Consider the following 22219-nt stretch of genomic DNA (forward strand, 5'->3'; position numbering starts at 1 on the left):
CCCACTTGATTGGAACCTCATCCACCAATTTAAACAGTCACCCCCCTCCAACACTGGTGCACCGAGGCAGCAGTGTGTACCATCTGCAAGATTCACTGCAGCACCTCGCCAAGGCTCCTTCAACAGCACCTTCCAAACTCGTGTCCTTCACAAGGACAAGAGCAGCGGACGCATGGGGAACACCACCGCCTGCCAGTTCCTCTCCAAGTCACTCACCATCCTGACTTGGAAATATATCGCCGTTCCTTCACTGTCGCTGCATCAAAATCCTGGAGGTCCCTCCCTAACAGCACTGTGGATGTACCTACACCACATGGACTGCAGCGGTTCAAGAAGTCGGCTCACCACCACCTTCTCAAGGGCACTTAGGAATTGGACCAACAAATGAGTCCTGAGGCAGCGATGCCCACATCGTGATAGAATAAAAGAAATAAAGATATACGGGCATAGAAACAGGCCATTCAGCCCAACCAGTTTCTGCTAGCCTTATGTTCCACTCCAGCCTCTTGCCATCCTTTCTCATCAGCCTAACTTTCTATCCCTTTCTCCCTCACATAGCTATCCAGCTTTTCTTTAATCCATCGAAACTATTTATTTTAACCTGTCCCTTTGATAGTAATTTTTTAATCTCCTGGAGCAAACTTAACCCTTCAGCTTCAAAGGAGCAGGCAGTTTTGAATGAAGTTTTTTTTCCAAGAAATGAATTTAAAAAAACAATGGACCTATATAAACTGAAAAGTGCATGTGACAGCTCCTTCTCAGATTATTATGGCTACAAGTTCGGTAATTGGATATAAAACTAAATAAAATTTCATCGCCAGATACTCAAGTGGACAGACCTCCCTTTCTTTCAGGAGGGGAGAGTTGTTCCAGTCAGGAAACTGCTTCTTATTCAGGCCCCAGAGGAGGATGTGGGCCCATGTTAAGAAAAGTCAGATTAAAAATGTTTCTTCTACATAATAACTTACACATGTAACTAACTGCAGCCTGCTTAACACATACAATGGGCGCGTTATTTAATAAGTGGTAATAAAAGCGGGGCTTTGGTCACATGATACCCCAGCCCCAGTCCTGACACTGTTCTTAATAAAGTCTGGGCAATAAACGCATGATTGCAGAAGTTAATCTTGATACGGGAAGCCCTCTCGTTAGGGGGGGGTTGGTTGCTGCTGGTGACCATGTCTTCCGCTGCGTGGGACACCCCCACCAGGCTCTGGAATTCCCTCCCTCTCCATCCTCCCTCTCCTCCTTAACAACTCCCACCTCTGTGGCCAAGTGATCGCTCGTCCTAACATCTCTCTGTCCGTGACTCGGTGTTGGATTTTGTGCTGTGGCATGTTGATAAAGTTGCTATATAAATGTGTGTTGTAGAGCGGGGGTGTTAGGAGGGCATTTAATCAGAATTCCAAAGCAAAGGGAGGTTGTCCGATGAATCTCTTTAAAATGCTGAGCGGAAGCACAGTTGCACAGTGGGTTAGCATTGCTGCCTCACAGCGCCAGGGACCCGGGTTCGATTCCCAGCTTGGGTCACTGTCTGTGCGGAGTCTGCACGTTCTCCCCATTTCTGCGTGGGTTTCTTCCGGGTGATCCAGTTTTCTCCCACAAAGATGTGCGGGGTTAGGTGGATTGGCCATGCTAAATTGCCTCTTAGTGTCAGGGGGATTAGCAGGGTAAATATGTGGGGTTACAGGGCATGGGTGGGATTGTGGCTGGTGCAGACTCAATGGGCCGAATGGCCTCCTTGTGCACTGTAGGGATTCTATTCAATGGGGCCTCAGCTGGGGTATTGTGTCCAGATTTCTGGGCGCCACGATTCAGGAAGGATGTGACGGTTTTAAACAGAACACGGAGAGGATTTACAAGAAGGTTCCAGCGATGGGAGACTTCAGTTACATGGATAGATTGGAGAGGCTGGATTGCATTGCCTGGGAGTGGAGTGGAGATGGATTCCATCATTGCTTTCCCAAGAGACTTGGATATTTACCCAAAGAAAAAACAATTTGCAACAGGAAGGATCGAGGGGAGTGGCCGAGCAATGATGTGATGGGCCGAATGGCCTCCTTCTATGCTGCATCCATTCTGTACTTCTAAATACCGCAGAGGCGTGGAAATCTGGAATAAGAACGGAAAATGCTGGAAAACACTCAGCGGGTCAGGCAGCACCTGTGGAGAGAGAAACCAAGTTAACGCTTTGAGTCAGTATGAGAAAGGTCATCAACCCAAGACAAAGGTGGGATTTTCCAGCCTCCCCGCGACGTGTTTTCCTGCGGTAGAGGCAGCTCACCATTAGTCCCTGGCGGGATCTTCCAGTCCCACTGATGTCTACAGCATTTTGCATGGTTCACTCATCCCGCCACCAGGGAACCTGCCGCAGGGAGGGTTCTTGCCTTTGGTGGGACTGGAAGATCCCACCGATATGAAAGGCTGGAACATAAGAACTAGGAGCAGAAGTAGGCCATCTGGCCCCTCGAGCCTGCTCCGCCATTCAGTAAGATCATGGCTGATCTTTTTGTGGACTCAGCTCCACTTACCGCTCACCATAACCCTTAATTCCTTTACTGTTCAAAAATTTATCTATCCTTGCCTGAAAAACATTCAATGAGGTAGCCTCAACTTCTCCACTGGGCAGGGAATTCCACAGATTCACAACCCTTTGGGTGAAAAAGTTCCTCCTCAGCTCAGTCCTAAACCTGCTCCCCCCTTATTACGAGGCCACGCCCCCTAGTTCTAGTTTCACCCGACAGTGGTAACAATCAATGGAAAAACCAGTGGAAAATCCTGCCCAATTTCTTTTCTCTTTCTCGCTGTCCACAGACGCAATCTGAGCATTTGAGTGTTTTCCAGGATTTCTTACTTATTTGGAGTTCCCTGCTCTTCGGGAATTTTGATTTGATTTGATTTATTATTGTCACATGTATTAACGCACAGTGAAAAGTATTGTTTCTTGTGCGTTAAACAGACAAAGCATACTGTTCATAGAGAAGGAAACGAGAGAGTGCAGAATGTAGTGTTACAGTCATAGCTAGGGTGTAGAGAAAGATCAACTTAATGCGAGGTAGGTCCATTCAAAAGTCTGACAGCAGCAGGGAAGAAGCTGTTCTTGAGTCGGTTGGTATGTAACCTCAGACTTTTGTATCTTTTTCCCGAAGGAAGAAGGTGGAAGAGAGAATGTCCGGGGTGCGTGGGGTCCTTAATTATGCTGGCTGCTTTGCCGAGGTAGTGGGAAGTGTAGACAGAGTCAATGGACGGGAAGCTGGTTTGCGTGATGGATTGGGCTACATTCACGACCTTTTCTAGTTCCTTGCGGTCTTGGACAGAGCAGGAGCCACACCAAGCTGTGATACAATCAGAAAGAATGCTTCCTACGGTGCATCTGTAAAAGTTGATGAGAGTCGTAGCTGACATGCCAAATTTCCTTAGTCTTCTGAGAAAGTCGAGACGTTAGTGGGCTTTCTTAACTATAATGTCGGCATGGGGGGACCAGGACAGGTTGTTGGTGATCTGGACACCTAAAAACTTGAAGCTCTCGACCCTTTCTACAAGCTGCATCTTGTGGAGGTACGTTGGGTGGGAGAGATCTTTCTACAGTTAAATTCACTCAGTCACCAAGTGATTACTGGGGACAATAGTGAGTTCTGTGCTCACTGTTAATTCCAATGACCACATGGCAACTGGGAAATTTTCACAGTAAACTTCATTGCAGTGTTAAGGTAAGCCTACTTGTGACACAAATAAATAAACTTTAAACTTAACCGTATGTTGAGGAAGAATGAGTCTGAAGCTAACCTGTACCTTAAACCCAGTTTAATTTCTAGGACAGTGAAGTCACAAACTCACTCAGTTCCTCACCAACCCCCAGAGTGAGCTGGTTTCTAAACTCCTGCAATGAATATACTTCCCAATTGGGGACAGCTGTGCTTAATTAACAACTTAAAGCATGTATTTCATAGCAGCACAAATTTAACACTGTGCACTGAATCAATCCATCCTTTTGACCTCCAGTTAGAGACAGAAACAACTCCCCCAATTCACTTTCCTAGTTTCTGTTAGCCAGTGGAGAGGGGACCACACTCTCTCAGTTGACTGGTTGTTACAGTGCTAACAACCTGTTTCCCCACCGGAGCTTGGGACCTGCAGCATCCATCGGGCAGTCCAGATGCAGCCTTGATGGCCAGACTTCCACCACCAACCCCCCACCACCTCCAGGCTCCTGCCTCCTTTCTGCTTGCTGTCCCTTCCTATTACTGCACCAACCCGCACACTCCGAGCTTCACTGCACCGTGGGAATGATAATCTTGTTTCATGCTGAAGGCTGTTTACCTTGAAAACCTTGCAGTTTGCTGGTGGAATTCAGCCAATCCTCCAGGCTCCCTTTTCCCTGTCATTCCCCAATATCCAGATAGCTGAACAAAGGGGTGTCGGAGGGTGGGGGTGTGGAATTAATTGGAGAGGGGGGGATGTGGAGAGATGGGGAAGAGACATTTTCCAAGATTTAGAGATCACCCACGTGATCTGTTCTCTGGCCCTCCCCTGCGATGAGGTGATGGGCCTCATGGAATCATTAGGGTACAGAACGAGACCATTCAGCCTGTTGATTCCATGCTAGCTCTCTGTAGAGCAATCCAGTCAGTTCCATTCTCCCTCTTTTCCTGCAGCCCTCCACGTTTATTTAACCCTTAAGCACTCTGGATGTAACCTGGGCCTGTGACTTTTCCACTTTCATTCTCATTAACATTTTTATTACTTAAATATTTCTCTCCAGTATCTGCATTCTGCTTGGGCACTCAGAGTCCCACTTTCAACTGAGACAAACACTTCAGCATTTCTGCCAGTCTTTCACTCGAAGATGTCTGCCAGCATGCCACCTGTGTCAAGGTGGCTACCTACATCAAGATGGCTGCCAGCATCATGATGGCCACTTGTATGAAGATGACTGCCTATGTCAATATGGCTACCTACATCAAGATGGCTGCCTACATCAAGATGGCCACTTGTATGAAGATGACCGCCGACATAAAGATGGCTGCCTAAGTCAAGATGGCTCCTTGTGTCCCGAAGAAGCCTTATCCCTTCATTGTATGCCCTTTAACTTTTTCTTTATAAAAATGACGTGCTAATTCTTTTCAATTTGGCCTTCGGCTTTTTTTGACTATCTTCTTTAGCTTTCCTAGGCCAGAATTCTCTGATGCCCGATGCCCTGCCACCACTGCCAGCGAGAATGGAGAATTTGGTGCTCAGCCAAATCTCCACTCACAGCAGCGGGACTGGAGAATCCCAGCCACGGAGGAGGCCGGAGAATCCGAGCCCTAATATCAGATTCTATACTTCTCAGTTTGTTTTCCCCTCACAGCTACATTTATCATGCGTCTAGAAGTTGGGGTGCGGGGACTGGCCTCAGTTCCCTCTTGTGATTGCTATCGCAAAAGTCCCCCTGGTCAAAAAGTATAGCTGGACAAGTTGGGCTTTGGTGAAATGCCTACAGTTGCTGAATAGTCTGGAAATAGTCTTATCTAGTGTAAATAAAAGACTATTGGCTTTTTGATGTCACTTGATTTTGTATATTAGAAGGCTCCCCGAGGCTAGTAGATAACATTTCTTGTTTTTGTAGAATTGTTCATGAGATGTGGGTAACCAATGCCAGGATAAAATGAAAGATTTGCATTTTATACAGGACCGTTCACAACATCCCGAATGTTTTCCAGCCAGTGAAATACTTCTGATTTGTAGCCTCTGTTGAAATGTAGTAAACAAGTCAGACTATTTACAGACAACAAACTCCTATAACAGCAATATGAAAATGATCAAATCATCTGCTTCTAGGCATTGGTTCAGGGATAGCTCTCGGCTATCTTCAGCCAGAAGTGTCAAGTAAGATGTCCATTTCAGTCTCTTCCTGAGGTCCCCAACATACAGTCAGTCATACAGCACGGAAACAGGCCCTTCGGCCCACCATGTCTATGCTGACCATCAAACATCAATGTATACTATTCCCATTTACCAGCACTTGGACCATAGACTTCATCGCAGATGCCAGTCTTCAGTCATAGAGTCATAGAGGTTTACAGCATGGAAACAGGTCCTTTGGCCCAACTTGTCCATGCCGCCCCTTTTTTTAACTCCTAAGCTAATCCCAATTGCCCGCGTTTGGCCCATATCCCTCTATCCCCATCTTACCCATGTAATTGTCTGAACGCTTTTTTGTCAATTTGATTCACTCCACATTTTATCAAGAAACAGCTGAAGGCACTGGATAATGCAAAGGCTATGGACCTTGACAATATTCTGGCAATAGTACTGAAGACTTGTGCTCCAGAACTCGCTGGCCCCGAGTCAAGCTGTTCCAGTACAGCTACACCACTGGCATCTATTCGGCATTGTGGAAAATTGCTCAGGTATGTCCTGTTCGCAGAAAGCAGAACCAGATCCAACCCGGACAATTACCGCCCCATCAATCTACTCTTGATAGGTGGTAAAGTGATGGAAAGTGTCATCGCCAGTTCTATTAAGTGGCACTTACTCAGCAATAACCTGCTCACGCTCGCTCTGTTTGGGTTTCATCAGCTTCTGACCTCATCACAGCCTTGGTCCAAACATGGACACCAAGAGCTGAATTCCGGAGGTGAGGTGAGAGTGACTGCCCTTGACATCAAGGCAGCATCCGACCGAGTGTGGCATAAGAACATAAGAACTAGGAGCAGCAGTAGGCCATCTGGCCCCTCGAGTCTGCTCCGCCATTCAATAAGATCTTTTCACGGACTCTGCTCCACTTACCCGCCCGCTCGCCATAACCCTTAATTCTTTTACTGTTCAAAAATGTATCTATCCTTGCCTTAAAAACATTCAGTGAGGTAGCCTCAACTGCTTCACTGGGCAGGGAATTCCACAGATTCACAACCCTTTGTGTGAAGAAGTTCCTCCTCAACTCAGTCCTAAATCTGCTTCCCCTTATTTTGAGGCCATGCCCCCCCGTTCTAGTTTCACCCACCAGTGGAAACAACTTCCCTGCTTCTATCTTATCTATTCCCTTCATAATCTTATAAGATCTCCCCTCATTCTTCTGAATTCCAATGAGTATAGCCCCAGTCTACTCAGTCTCTCCTCATTAGCCAACCCTCTCAACTCCGGAATCAACCTAGTGAATCTCCTCTGCACGCCCTCCAGTGCCAATATATCCTTTCTCAAGTAAAGAAACCAAAACTGTACACAGCACTCCAGGTATGGCCTCGTCAGCACCTTATACAGCTGCAACATAACCTCGCTGTTTTTAAACTCCATCCCTCTAGCAATGAAGAACAAAATTCCATTTGCCTTCTTAATTACCTGCTGCACCCTCAAACCAACTCCTTGAGATTCCTGCACAAAGACACCCAGGTCCCTCTGCACAGCAGCATGCTGCAATTTTTTACCATTTAAATAAAGTCCATTTTGCTGTTATTCCAACCAAAATGGATGACCTCACATTTACCAACATTGTACTCCATCTGCCAGACCCTCGCCCACTCACTTAGATTATCTATATCCCTTTGCAGACTTTCAGCATCCTCTGATCTGCCACTCATCTTAGTGTCATCTGCAAATTTTGACACACTACACTTGGTCCCCAACTCCAAATCATCTATGTAAATCATAAACAATTGCAGTCCCAACACTGATCCCTGAGGCGCACCACTAGTCACTGATCGCCAACCAGAAGAACACCCATTTACCCCCACTCTTTGCTTTCTGTTAGTTAACCAATCCTCTATCGATGCTAATACATTATCCGTAACACCGTGCACCTTTATCTTATGTAGCAGTCTTTGGTGCGGCACCTTGTCAAATGCCTTCTGGAAATCCAGATACACCACATCCACAAGTTCCCCATTGTCCACTGCGCATGTAATGTTCTCAAAGAATTCCACCAAATTAGTCAAACATGACCTGCCCTTCATGAACCCATGCTGCATCTTACCAATGGGACAATTTATACCCAGATATCTCGCTATTTCTTCCTTTGCTAGGGCATCAAGGAGCCCTAGCAATACTGGAGTCAATGGGTTTCAGGACAAACTCTCCGTTGGTTGGAGTCATATCTGGCACATAGGAAGATGGTTGCGGTGGTTGGAGGTTAATCATCTCAGCTCCAGGACACCTCTGCAGGAGTCCCTCAGGGTAGTGTCCTCGGCTCAGCAATCCTCAGCTGCTTCATCAATGACCTTCCCTGCATCATAAGGTCAGAAGTGGGAATGTTCGCCGATGATTGCACAATGTTCAGCACCATTCGTGACTCCTCAGTTACTGAAGCAGCCCATGTTTAAATGCAACAAGATCTGGACAATATCCAGATTGCCACTGACAAGTGGCAAGTACCATTCGCGCTGCACAAGTGCCAAAAAATGACCATTTCCAACAAGAGAGAATTTAACCATCTCCCCTTCCCCTGACATTCAATGACATTAGCATCACTAAATCCCCCACTATCAATGTTCTCGGGGTTACCATTGACCTGAAACTGAACTGGACCTGCCATATAAATACTGTGGCTACAAGAGCAGATAAGAAACTGGGAAACCAGCAGTGAATAATTCACCTCCTGACTCACCCAAAGCCTGTCCACCGTGTCTACAAGGCACAAGTCAGGAGTGTGATGGAATACTCTCCACTTGCCTGAATGAGTGCGGCTCCAACAATACTCAAGAAGCTCAACACTATCCGGGACAAAGCAGCTGCTTGATTAACACCCCATCCACCACCTTAAACATTCACTCCCTTCATCAGCGACGCTCAGTAACAGCAGTGTGTACCATCCACAAGATACATTGCAGCAATTCACCAAAGCTCCTTAAATAGCACCTTCCAAAGCCACAACCTCTACCACCTGGTAGGACAAGAGCAGCAGATAGCTGGGAACACCACCACCTGTAGGTTCCCCTCCAGGGCACTCGCCATCCTGACTTTCCTGAACATCGCCATTCCTTCAGTGTCGCTGTGTTAAAATCCTGGAACTCCCTCTCTAACAGCACTCTGGGTGTACCTACGCCACAAGGACTGCAGCGGGTTCAAGAAGGCAATCGCCACCACCTTCGCAAGGGCAATTAGGGATGGGCAATAAAGGCTGGACCTAGCCAGCGATGCCCACATCCCAGGAACAAATAAAAAAAGTGCGGAGGAGAACTCTCCTGCCTTGGGATCTATTATATCCCTCCCCCCGCCCCCCCCAACCCCCCCCCAGGAGTCTCTCAGTTTAATGTCGTACCTGAAATATGGCACATCGGGGGCCAGACTTTGTGCCCACGTCTCTGGCCTGGGGCTCACACCCACAGCCTTCTGATTCAGAGTCGAAAATGAGACCGCAGCTGACCAAGCTAATTAAGTCAGTACTTAATGTCTATCACTGGTAGCCTGTAGGGCGTTGAGATCAGCTATGCAATATACATGCACCAAACCAATTAAAAGTGGCTTGCTTCCTATCTGAAGGATATTAGTCGCAATAACAACCTGGCAATTTCAGTCATTTCCATGGTGCCAGTGTGCCAATCATCAGGTTTATTAGTCCTGTTCTCAATTGTGTAATCGCATTATTGATAGGTTGCTACATTCCACTCCAAACTGATACTCAAACATGTTAAGGGAGGTCACTTAGTCCATGAGATACTTTAATTTTGGAAGCGTGCATTCAGGGACACTCTATTAACATCAAAGAAGCAAAGTGACAAACTCAATCCATCTCTTCTGAAAAACATGTTGAAATAGTTGCTACTCGCATAGATTTTTGACGGAAGGTGGCACTTCTGACAGTGCAGCTCTCTCTCAGCGGTGCGCCGAAGCATCAAATTAGATTATGTGCTCAGGTCCTGGAATGGGACAGGAACGCAGGTGATTGCGTTACCTCTAAGCTGAGGCTGACACCTTGACTATTGTCAGGGGGCTAAGACCTCACACTTTATATTTTCATAAAATAGATGGATATTCTCCCGCCGAATTTCTAACATTTAAAAAATGGGACACAGACTTTAAAATGACTGAAGCCATGCCTGGCTGTGAATTTTAAATAAAAGGACCTTGCTGGCACAATCAGAGGAGCTGACACCTCGTTATCGCTGAAGGGACTCTAACAACACTGTGGGCTGCAGAAATCCAATTCAAAGGGAATTGTGCAAAGACCATCTAGATTTCATAAATCTGGACTAGCCACTGGTGCCCACTAGTCTGTTAGGACAAAGGACCACCTTTCAAATTCTTAATAGTAGGAACATTAACAGTATCAGGAATCCAGACTGAGGAATATACCCCTTTATCAAAGCCAATGTGGAGTCATGTGACATGGTCTCCCTAGTTGGGAGTACCAGTTATACTGTCTTTCTAGACAGCAAGGCAATATGGCATCAGTAGCTCAGAAAAGGGGTTCTGTCTAGGTTTTAATGCCTGCCTCCCACCTATACTGTTTCTACTGGAACTCCTGAACTTCTAAACCAATGCGTACGACACAAATTCATCTCTGCGTGCCTATCTTATCGGGAAGTCATCTCTGCTGGAAGAGTGAATTATCCAGCATCAGTTTTCAACCTGTTGACCTCTATGAAAGAATGCAACATTGGACATTGATTCTGGACCCTGAATTCAAATGAAACAATCATCCTTTATTCTGTGGTCTCTGCACTGTAAATCTTCCTTTCTCTATCCCCCTCTTGATTGTGTGAGTGAAGTGGCATTTGTGACCCTCCTCTCACAACCGAGGGTGTGCAAATAAACTAACCCTTTGAGATGGACCTTGTCCATCCCTCTGCCAGAAGGTTGACCATCCCTCTCCTGGACACCTTGTCTGTTCCTTTCCAGGATACCTTGACCATCCCTCTTCTCGACACTTTGAGCAAATCTGAGAACCATACAGCTAGAAGCAGACGCCTCGCTAAAGCCAGTGTAGAAGCAGCCACTGAGATTGCCTGCTGCCAGCATGGACCATGAAGACTTTGACAAGGCCGGCCCACCCACCTGAGGTTGGGGGGGAGGGGGGCGTCATAGGCTAGAATCATAGAATCCCTACAGTGCAGAAGGAGGCCATTCAGCCCATTGAGCCTGCACTGTCAACAATCCCACCCAGGTCCTATCCCCATAACCCTACGCATTTACTCTGATAATCCCCCCAAGACTCAGGGAGAATTTAGCATGGCCAACCAACCCAATCTGCACATCTGTTGGACTGTGGGAAGAAACCGGAGCACCCGGAGGAAACCCACGCAGACACGGGGAGAATGTGCAGACTCCGCACAGACAATGACCCTTATGCCGCGCTTATGTGAAACAAAATGACCAAAGTGACGGGCTTTAAGTTGAATAGCTCAGGTCGGACTTCTTTAGTGTCCGGATCTCTGGAAGAGATGTCAGGGATTGGTTATCTTTTCCGAGAAAACAGGGGGACTCCCGGAACAAGCCGTCACCTTGTGGGCTGGATGCTGATGCGCTGAATTCCTCCATGGAAGCGAGATGGACCCCTCTCTGGCTGGGAGCGAGGATCACTTCAGACACAGATGCGATGGGCTGAATGGCCTCGTTCTGTACGGTAGCCTTTGAAAGATTTTAAGACGGGCACTGTTATTGCGTTAAGCCGGGCCGGTGGGGGGGATCTCCTGGGCTAATTTAACCATCGGTGGGGAGCAGAGCAGAATTTTCCAGATGTCTTTGTTTTCCGGAACTGGTTTGGGAATATTTTTTTGACTTCAGCAGGCGATCAGCTGGTTTCAAGGTGGGCTGCGTTGTGGTTGATGAGGAATGGGTGATTGTGCAGGGCACGATATCTAGGCCAGAAGCTCTTTCTCTTGTCTGTCGCTATCCAGACACACACAAACCCCTCAGAGAGCTCTCCCAGAAAGGTGCTGGAATCCTAGCCAAAGCCAAATGCTTTCAGCACGTGTTATCAACACTGGCCTCCATCCAGTGGCTCCTGAGGTTTATTTCAACAAGGAAATAGTGCAGTAAGTGCTGCTGAAAAGTGATATATTGTTTTTACAGTTACAAAGGAGGCCATTTAGTGAGATGATATCTAATAATTAAAGGCCAAATCTCCAACAATGGCCCATATCATGTGACCTGGCCTGTCCGTTGAGAGATAGGGAAGCACTGAAAGATTTCGTGCACAGAAAAACAAATTTTTTTTTGCAGTAAGTGGGATATATCTCAAATTTACCAGCTGTCACGGGACTTGTGGTGCCAATGGCGGTGGAATTGTCAGCTGTAGAGGGAGCAGAGGGGGGTGCAGCAACATTAGGACGTGAGGCTGGAGAGGTGGTAACCATTGGTTACGGCAGCCTCAGTGATGATGCCGCGCTCATCTCGGAGTCAGATAGGGCATTAACGGTGAGGCTTCCCGGCCCCTCCCACTGCTGGGATTGTCCCGTCCCGCCGAAAGTCAACGGACCTTTGGCCGGGAGGCCGAATCTCCCGCGGCAGGAGCCAGAGAAAACCCGGCCCAAGGCCGGAACATTCTCCACTTCAAACTTGCTCAGCTGTTGGGAACACCTGGGGGTCCCAGGGTATGGGGGAGGCCTAATGAGACTGGCAGAGAGAATGAAGGCCCCTCAAAATGGAGACACTGTCGAAAGGGATGAATATAACGAAGGTGCAGGGCTGTTAGGACCATGAATGCGGAGGGGCAGCAAAAATACTTTTGGCTGCGGCTCTGCCCAGTTCATCCTTGGGGTGCCAAGATGGCAGCCAGGACCTCTGACCTTCCACCTTGAGGCTGCCCCTGATGTATTGCCAAGCTCCTGACACAGCGTCCGTGTGCCTCCTGTGAGACTGTATCGCTGCACACAATTAGGGACTGATGTCCCCGTTAAATATCCTGATTGGTCATCCGTTGTGGACAGGTGGACATCCTCTGCCACAGGGATCCGGCCTCTGGGAAATTCTCAGCAAGAGTTGGGAACAAATCAGGGAGCTGGATCTGAGAGGCAGCATCTCCAACAGTGCAGCACTCCCTCAGTACTGCACTGAAGTGGCAGCCTAGATTTCTGCAGCTTAGGTGTCATGTGTGGGACTTTAGACCCACAACCCTTCTGACCGAGCACCTGTCTCTGGGAAGTTAGATGAGTACTTAGCGAGGAAAGGAATATATTGACAGAGGGTGTTAGGTTGATTGGCCACACTAAATTGACACAAGTGTCTGGAGGATTTGCAAGGTAAATGCGTGGGGTTGTGGGAATAGGGCTTGGGTGAGATTGTGATCGGTACAGACTTGGTGGGCCGAATGGACTCCTTCTGTACAGTAGGGATTCTATGAGGGCGTGATGAAGTAAATGAGGTGGGAGGAGGTTTGTGGCAGAACAGAAAAACCAATCAGGCTTTGCGTAGCCTGTTTCTGTACTGCAAGAAGTCTCACAACACCAGGTTGAAGTCCAACAGGTTTATTTAGAATCACGAACTTTCGGAGCGCTGCTCCTTCATCAGGTGAGTGGCTCCCCACTCACCTGATGAAGGAGCAGCGCTCCGAAAGCTCGTGCTTCCAAATAAACCCGTTGGACTTTAACCTGGTGTTGTGAGACTTCTTACTGTGCCCACCCCAGTCCAACGCCGGAATCTCCACATCATGTTTCTGTCCTGTAATTCTGTGGAGATCCCATACTCCCTCTTAGGTAACACAGAAGGCGGGTAGTCCATTATCTGAATCAACTTCTGGGGAGTTGCTTTTATATTAATGGATCTCAGTGTGGTCATTGATGCTGTGAAAAGTACACTCACCCAACCCGCTAAGGCTGAGAGGCTGGCAAAGAACAGCTCTTCCATTTTGGCCTTTCATAGGGTAAGGATGAAACCTACAGCCATGCCTGCATACACAGCACAGACAAAGAAGGTCATTCAGAGAGCTGGAGAGACCTCTCCCAGTGCTGTACTCTGCCTTCCCATCCCTGTGCGGCTGATCACGAGCACCTCCTGCAAGAGACTACCCTGCAAGCTTATTTTTTTATTCCTTCACGGGATGTGGGCATCGCTGGCTAGACCAGCATTTATTGCCCACCCCTAATTGCCCTTGAGAAGGTGGTGGTGAGCCGCCTTTGTGAACCGCCACAGTCCACGTGGTGTAGGTAGACCCACAGCGCTGTAGATTTTGTAGCGGCCATTTCCGAAGGCATTTAAGAGTCAACCACACTGCTGTGGGTCTGGAGTCACATACAGGTCACATTTAGGCCAGACCAGCTTAGGACGGCAGATTTCCTTCCCTAAAGTAGGGAACCGGTTGGGATTTTGCGATTGCCTCCTGGTCACCAAGATGATAAAAGGTATGGATAAAGTAGATGTGGAGCGGATGTTTCCTCTTGTGGGGCATTCTAGGACGAGAGGTCATAGTCTTAGGATAAGGGGTAGCAAATTTAAAACAGAGTTGAGGAGAAACTACTTCTCTCAAAGGATTGTGAACCTGTGGAATTCGCTACCTCAAAGTGCGGTGGATGCTGGGACAGTGAGTAAATTTAAAGAGGATTTAGACAGATTTTTAATTGGTAATGGGGTGAAGGATTATGGGGGGGAAGGCCAGAAAATGGGGATGAGGAGCATATCAGCCATGATCGAATGGCGGAACAGACTCGATGGGCCGAATGGCCTAATTCTGCTCCTGTATCTTACGAACTTATGAACTTGAGAATAGCTTTTAGTTCAGGATTTATTGTTTGAATTTTGAATCCAGCCGCTTCTGCTGTGGTGGGATTTGAACCGGAGCATTAGCACGGGCCGACTGGATTATGAGGGCAGTGACATTACTGCCACCCCGTGCTGCCGAGCTGGGATCGGGAGAGCTGGGAATGTTCCGGAGAGGGGTTTGGTGTGGAGTGGCGCAGTCGAGTCAATCGTCTCCAGTCCTCCATGAGATGCCTCCCAGTTATCTGCGCGATCGCCGGCTTTAATGTGAATTTAACTCAACGCATTCAGAGGCTCTCAGCTGAAGGCTTGGCTGAAGGACCTGTCGAGGATGAATAAATTCTTTCATTCTCACTCTGAGCTGCTGGCCATGTCTCTGAATTCAAATGATTCATTATATGATAATGTCTGAGAAAAGCTGCCTTGTTTCCTGTGAGTGTTTAATGGTGATGTATTTAATTCTCAGCCCTTTATGTGTCTCCTTTTCTTTATATTTGATCTGATTTATTGTGGGCAAAGTACTACCAGGTTACGCACAATGTGGTTCCACTGCTTATAAGGCCAAGTGCCCCCAGTGTCCAACCCCCGGCTAATGCACCTTTTCATCAATTCAATCTCAGCCCAAATCAACATACCTGATGGATAGTCCCCTCCTCATAGGATCACACAGCAGCAAGGAGGCCATTCAGCCCATCCTGGCTGCTGCTCGCTCTTTGCAAGGGTTATCCATCTGGCCCCACACGCCTGCCTTCCCCAGCTCAGCCCTGCAAATTCTTCCCTGTTGAGTACTCCGGTGTAACACCGAGGGAGTGCCGCATTGTTGGAGGCACTGTCTCTGGGCTGAGGCTTTCAATCAGGACTCACGCAGACACGGGGAGAACGTGCAAACTCCACACAGACAGTAACCCGAGGCCGGAATTGATCCCGGGTCCCTGGTGCGGTGAGGCAACGGTGCTAACCACTGTGCCGCCCCTGTTGCCTTTTTGACTGCACTTTAGCTACATGCCCTACTAAGACCATAAGATATAGGAATAGAATTAGGCCATTTGGCCCATCGAGTCTACTCCACCATTCGATCATGGCTGATATTTTTCTCAACCCCATTCTCCTGCCTTTTCCCTGTAACTTTGATCCCCTTACCAATCAAGAACCCATCTGTCTCTGTCTTAAAGACGCTCAATGACCCGGCCTCCACAGCCCTCTGTGGCAAAGTGTTCCACAGAATCACCATCCTCTGGCTGAAGAAATGCCTCCTCATCTCGGTTCTAAAGGGCCGTCCCTTTACTCTGAGGCTGTGCCCTCGGATCCTCGTCTCGCCTACTGATGGTAACATCTTCCCCACGTCCACCCTATTCAGGATATTGATTAATATTGCCTTAATCGTGGCTCAGTATACATAATGCCTCTGTGAAAGGCCTTAATTGGGACATTTTACTGCGTTGACGGCACTACGTAAATACGGTTGTTGTTAGAGATTGATGTTGAGAGGCTCCATGCAGTGAAACATTGAAAATGCTGTGGTTCCTGGGAACCTGTGCACAGCGACCGTGGAGTGCAGCTCGCACTCAGCCCTCACTGTAGGCCCGAAGCCTGTTATTTGCACAACACATAATGGCCTCTCACCTGGATTGGAGCGATATCTCCCTTGCAGAACAGGAGAGGGTCATAAACCAGGCTTCTTATCTTCTTTTAAATGAAATGAGTGTGTATGGGGGATGGGGGGGGGGGGGGGGGGGAGGATTGAGTGGCAGTTAAACAACACTGATCTGGTAGCTGGCCCTATGTCTGCTGTGATCATGTGGCACCTCCTCTCCATGTCAGCCCCTTTAGCCTCCTGTGGATAACTCACTGTGGTGATGGCAGATTTAATGGCACTGTTGTCCACTTCACTTCAGCCTTGATGTTAAGCTTGGGGCTTCCTGAGGGAGTCCTCTGCAAGTTATTTAACACAAGCAGATCACTCACTTACATTAACGCACCCTAACTGACTCCCCACCCCTTCTTTGTGCTTTTCCCTTTGGCCGCACAATTCTCCCACATCACCGCTATGAGGTAAATATTTAGAGATTCTTTAATGAGAACAGAATGAAGTCAATCTAAACACTGAAGGTTGAGATTTACTCAACATAATTCAGTTCTAGATGGTATGAAAGGCCCAGAACAGTGCTGCTCATCAAGTAAAACTATTCCAAGACAATTGGATCAACAGAACATCGATAAAACCTGACGCTATTTTCTTTCTGAGCCGTTGCCCTCCAATAGAATAACTTTCCCCATGGGTCGGCACGGTGGTTAGCACTGCTGCCTCACAGTACCAGGGACCCGGGTTCGATTCCCAGCTTGGGTCACTGTCTGTGCGGATTCTGCATGTTCTCCCCGTGTCTGCGTGGGTTTCCTCCGGGTGCTCCGGTTTCCTCCCACAGTCTGAAAGACGTGCTGGTTAGGGTGCATTGACCATGATAAATTCTCCCTCAGTGTACCCGAACAGGCGCCGGAGTGTGGCGACTAGGGGATTTTCACAGTAACTTCATTGCAGTGTTAATGTAAGCCTACTTATGACACTAATAAATAAAGTCAACTAAACCTTTCTATATCACAACAGTGACTGTGCTTCAAAACGTGCATTAATTGGATCTAAGGGCCTGAGGTAATGAACGGCGCTAGAGAAATTCAGGACTTTACTTCCTTCATTTCTACACGTTTAATGATAGCGTTCCTGTTCCTGACAGCTGACTTATCGTCAGTAATGAGGATCAAGCTGGGGTTATCCAGCACTGGGAAATTGTTCAGGAAAAGCTGGTGTTTTGTGTGAGGATTATGTATTGTATGAGCAGTGTAACAGGCCACCACACTATGTTACAATGTCCGCCGGCTTACATTAAAACGCGATTGAAAATGTATTAGTGTCACATCCTCCAAGCCCGAGGAACCAGTGAGGAGAGGGAGGGAATGAATGGCTATTCCTGCAGGACCCTAGGCCAAGATGGAGGCTGCAGTTACTGCGGGCAAGGATATGGGAGTCGTACACAAGGGGTGTGAGGCAGTGGAAATTCTTCATCGACTGAGCGGTTATATCCGACCCACTGAAATTCATTCTGAGGAGGCAGAGACTGAGATTTAAGTGATGGAGAGGCAGGCGTAGGGTGATGCCTTTGACAGCTATCCTTTCAGATCACCCTGGTGACTGGCTGTCTGCTCTTGTCAGTTCAAATTTTGCAGAGCCCCCTTTGAAGTATCCTGACTCCATCTAATGACTGTGAGATGTTAGCTCGGGTGCACAGGCCGGTGCTGTGGCAGCTCCTGAACCTGCCTTCACAACACTCGGGTTATTTAAACTGAATGAATCTGCAGATTCCAAATGAAGAGACAATGTTGGCTGCTGCCTGATTGTTGTAAGATCCCAGCGAGCCCATGAATACTCGTGTCCCCATCTCCGACCGGCCTCGGTCACTGTCTGTGCGGAGTCTGCACGTTCTCCCCGTGTCTGCGTGGGTTTCCTCCGGGTGCTCCGGTTTCCTCCCACAGTCCAAAGATGTGCGGGTTAGGCGGATTGACCATGATAAATTGACCCCTAGTGTCAGGGGGATTAGTAGGGTAAATGTGTGGGGTTATGGGAATAGGGCCTGGGTGAGATTGTGGTCGGTACAGACTTGATGGGCAGAATGGCCTCCTTCTGCACTGTGGGGATTCTATGATTCCTACCAGGTTCCACACAGCCGTCGCTCCCGGTGTGCTCACTGTTCTATTGTGGCTCCCACTCCAACCCCCAAAACAGCTCAAATTTATAATCACTGTTCAAGTCCCATCATGCCCTCAGTTCCCCATCAGGTCTGCACAACTCTCCGAAGAGCATCTTATTCAGATCCTCCAGCCGTACGCCCCCCCTCCACCCCCCCCCCCCCCACCCACCCCTCCACCTTCCGCCTGCCCTAGCCCTGTAACCCCGTGTATTTGGCATGGCCAATCCACCTAACCTGCATATCTTTGGAGTGTGGGAGGAAACCGGTGGAAACCCAAGCATGGGCGGCACGGTGGCACAGTGGTTAGCACTGCTGCCTCACAGCGCCAGGTACCCGGGTTCGATTCCCGCCTCGGGTGACTTTCTGTGTGAAGTTTGCACGTTCTCCCTGTGCCTGCTCCGGTTTCCTCCCACAGTCTGAAGATGTGCGGGTTAGGTTAATTGGCCATGCTAAATTGTCCCTTTAGTGTCAGGGGGACCAGCTAGGAAAACCGTTGTGGGAGCAGGACCTGGGTGGGATTGTTGTTGGTGCAGCCTCGATGGGCCGAATGGAATCCATCTACACTGTAGGGGTTCTATGATTCTTCACGGGGAGAATCTCCACACAGACAGTCACCCGAGGCTGGAATTGAACCCGGATCGCTGGCGCTGTGAGGTAGCAGTATTAGGCACTGTGCCACTGCGCCGCTGTGGCACTGTGCCACTCTTTCGCAAAACGAGGCAAACCTAACAATTGATAGGACAGTAGAGCTGAGTTCGATTTTGTCGGTTACACAGACTCTCAACCCTTCCCAGAATGTTAATCCTGTGTTTCTCAAGATCCAGCCAGTGAAAGGCTTATGCTGCCTGAACTAGGCCATGTGTGAAGGTAACATGTGACCCAGTGGCTGAGGGACCTGGAACCGGGCCCATTGGAGAGTTCAGTCACTAATGAGTGAAGGCCCTGTGAGTAAACCTCAGCCTCAATAATTGATGTCTCTTTATACATCATTATACACTCTGTCCACAGATCCTACCTTTCAATAATTAACACTTAAAAATCAGAGCAGCCATGCTGCATCATCAATAATTAAAACTGGCTGCTTTAGATACTTTTGTTTTACATGGTTCTGGCGATCACAGCCATCACTGAAGAACATCTGGTTCTCATTTCAACCTTAAGAATTGCTCAGCTAACTAAATATCCCTCGATCTGGCACTTAGCAAGTGGGTAATGGATGGTGTGGGCACACATGGGGATGGGGAGAGAACAGCAGAGAACGAGCAGAAGAACAGGACAGAGAGAGGGAGAGAGAGCGCGACAAGGACAGAGAGAGAGAGGGAGGGAGAGAGAGAGCGACAAGGACAGAGAGAGGGAGGGAGAGAGAGAGAGAGAGTGACCAGGACAGAGAGAGAGGGAGGTAGAGAGAGAGCGACAAGGACAGAGAGAGGGAGGGAGAGAGAGTGACCAGGACAGAGAGAGAGGGAGGTAGAGAGAGAGCGACAAGGACAGAGAGAGGGAGGTAGAGAGAGAGTGACAAGGACAGAGAGAGAGAGGGAGGGAGAGAGAGAGTGACCAGGACAGAGAGAGAGAGGGAGGGAGAGAGAGAGTGACCAGGACAGAGAGAGAGAGGGAGGGAGAGAGAGAGTGACCAGGACAGAGAGAGAGGGAGGTAGAGAGAGAGCGACAAGGACAGAGAGAGGGAGGGAGAGAGAGAGAGCGACAAGGACAGAGAGAGGGAGGGAGAGAGAGTGACCAGGACAGAGAGAGGGAGGAATAGAGAGAGAGAGAGTGACCAGGACAGAGAAAGAGGGAGGGAGCAACCAGGATAGGGAGAGAGAAAGAATGATCAGGACAGAGAGAGAGAGTGACCAGGACAGAGAAAGAGGGAGGGAGCAACCAGGATAGGGAGAGAGAAAGAATGATCAGGACAGAGAGAGAGAGTGACCAGGACAGAGAAAGAGGGAGGGAGCAACCAGGATAGGGAGAGAGAAAGAATGATCAGGACACTCTTGGTCACTCTTGTGCCAGAATCCTACTCCAATCAGAAGGTGAATGAGGTCTTCATTATCCTGTTCAGTTCACTGCCCTTTCCCCGTATGCTGCTGTTTTAAAAAATCCATCAAAAGCGTTTAGAGAAATTAAAAGAAAAGTGTTTTTTATTAAACCGCAGTTCTCCTGAATTCAATGGCCTGGCGATAAGTCTTTCACTCCAGGTGGCTGTGAGTTAACCCCAGAGTGTTGGCGGCAATTCGTGCGGGAGGCGTTTGGCATTTATAGGCCTCACTGTGGCGAGCGGAGGTCAGGATTATGAGTCCTTTTAGTCTTTACCTTTCACTAAATGGATTCCAGGTGGTTGGGACTGTGAAAGAGTTAGTTAGAGGCCCAGCCACTGTCAAGTAGCAGCAATTTCCATTGATAACCGGACCATTTGTATTCCAAATGAGCAGCTTGGCCTCATTTGCAGAAACCTTTAATTGCCTGGATTTCTAAGGGCCTTACAGCGACAGTCTCTCAGAGTTCCTGACCTCCTGGCTATAATAACAGAGGTGCTTGCAACCAGATCACCATTCTGTCCTCGTTTTAATTTGATTCCCCTTCAGTGTGTGGGTGTGGATGGCAAGGCCGACCTTTGATGCCCATTCCCGTACTTGTCCTGAGAAAGTGGTGACTGGGCTTCATCTTGAACTGCTGAATGTAACGTCTTTTTGATACAACCTAAGACTTCTTCAGCTAGTCCAGAGTCAAAATTCAGGAGTCAAAGTTGGGGTGTATAATGACTCAAGAAGCCCGACTGGAAGGGAACACAGTTTATTACAGAATGCAAAGTAAAACCACTACCGTGGTACACACGCTAGCCCCTGCCTGGGACTGCAGTACAACAGGCCCAGTCCTGGGCCTGCCTTATAAAAGGCTCAGGTATTGAGTTGCAGCTGGGCAGGCCACTGCCTGTTACCAGGGGAACTCATACCCAATGAGCCCCATCGGGAGATCAATCAGTGATTCCCCATAGACCTTGTGGGGGTTGCCACAGGTTGGTATCTAATGGAGGCAATGGGTGTCTCACCCACTGGCGAGAGCTAGCTCTTTGTGCCACCTCCTTTTGGGAAGACCCGCCGACTTCAAGCACCTAACTGGGCAGAGGTGCGTCTTCCCACAGATGAAGGACCAAGGACCCCAGAGGCAGAATATCCTTCCCGTCCACCCCTTCCCCACCCCTGCCCAGAGCTGCCAGCCAGTCAGTCAGGCAGCTGTGCCTAGCTCAGCAGTGGCACCAAGAGAGCGATGGCTGATACCGGGAATGCATCCACCCAAGGCCCCAGGATGGAACCAGGATGGCGGGATGGGGGTCGGGCGTGGGGAGAAGTGGAGGGGTTAGTTGGTAGCGAGGGCAGGAGGATGGATCTCAGCCAGCCTCCCCGCTTTTAGATGTTGGGTCCCTCGATCAGGCGCTGACTGCCATTGAATGAGGGCCGCCTCTCTCTCTCCACGCCCTCCAGAAGCCGCAAGCATCCCTGACTGGATTTGCTTTGTGGTGAATCTCTGCCCCATTGCTGGAATGATACTGGTGAAGGTGGAATGAGGCCCTTAAATGGGGATTAATTGTCCACTTAAGGGCTTCAAAGCCTTCAAAGCCCTTAAGTGGCTGGTTGGAAAGACTATCCGGGAGCCTTTGTGCCCCTGACTAACTGGAACCTGCCACCCTCCTGTCTGACTAAATGCCCCACCTCCAGCCACCAGACTTGCCCTGGGAGAGGTCATTAAATTCTGCCCTTGGTGTCAAATTTGAGTCACAAACAGAATCAAAGAATCCTAAAGCATCGAGGGGACCATTTGACCCATAATGCCTGTATCAGCTCTTCCGCTCGCTCTCCCGCTCTTTCCCCATA

General features: G+C 48.6%; 1 protein-coding gene across 1 annotated transcript in view; it reads left to right on the forward strand.

The window, feature by feature from the left end:
- kif26ba (kinesin family member 26Ba) overlaps positions 1 to 22219 on the forward strand; it is a 285786-nt gene that overhangs the window by 23723 nt on the left and 239844 nt on the right. Inside the window, exon 7 of the mRNA XM_078230644.1 lies at positions 4833 to 5022. Within this exon, the coding sequence (XP_078086770.1) occupies positions 4833 to 5022 (190 nt within the window). The remainder of the gene's footprint in view (positions 1 to 4832; positions 5023 to 22219) is intronic.

The sequence above is a fragment of the Mustelus asterias genome, chromosome 15 (genome assembly GCF_964213995.1).
Source record: "Mustelus asterias chromosome 15, sMusAst1.hap1.1, whole genome shotgun sequence".
Classification (NCBI taxonomy): Eukaryota; Metazoa; Chordata; class Chondrichthyes; order Carcharhiniformes; family Triakidae; genus Mustelus; species Mustelus asterias.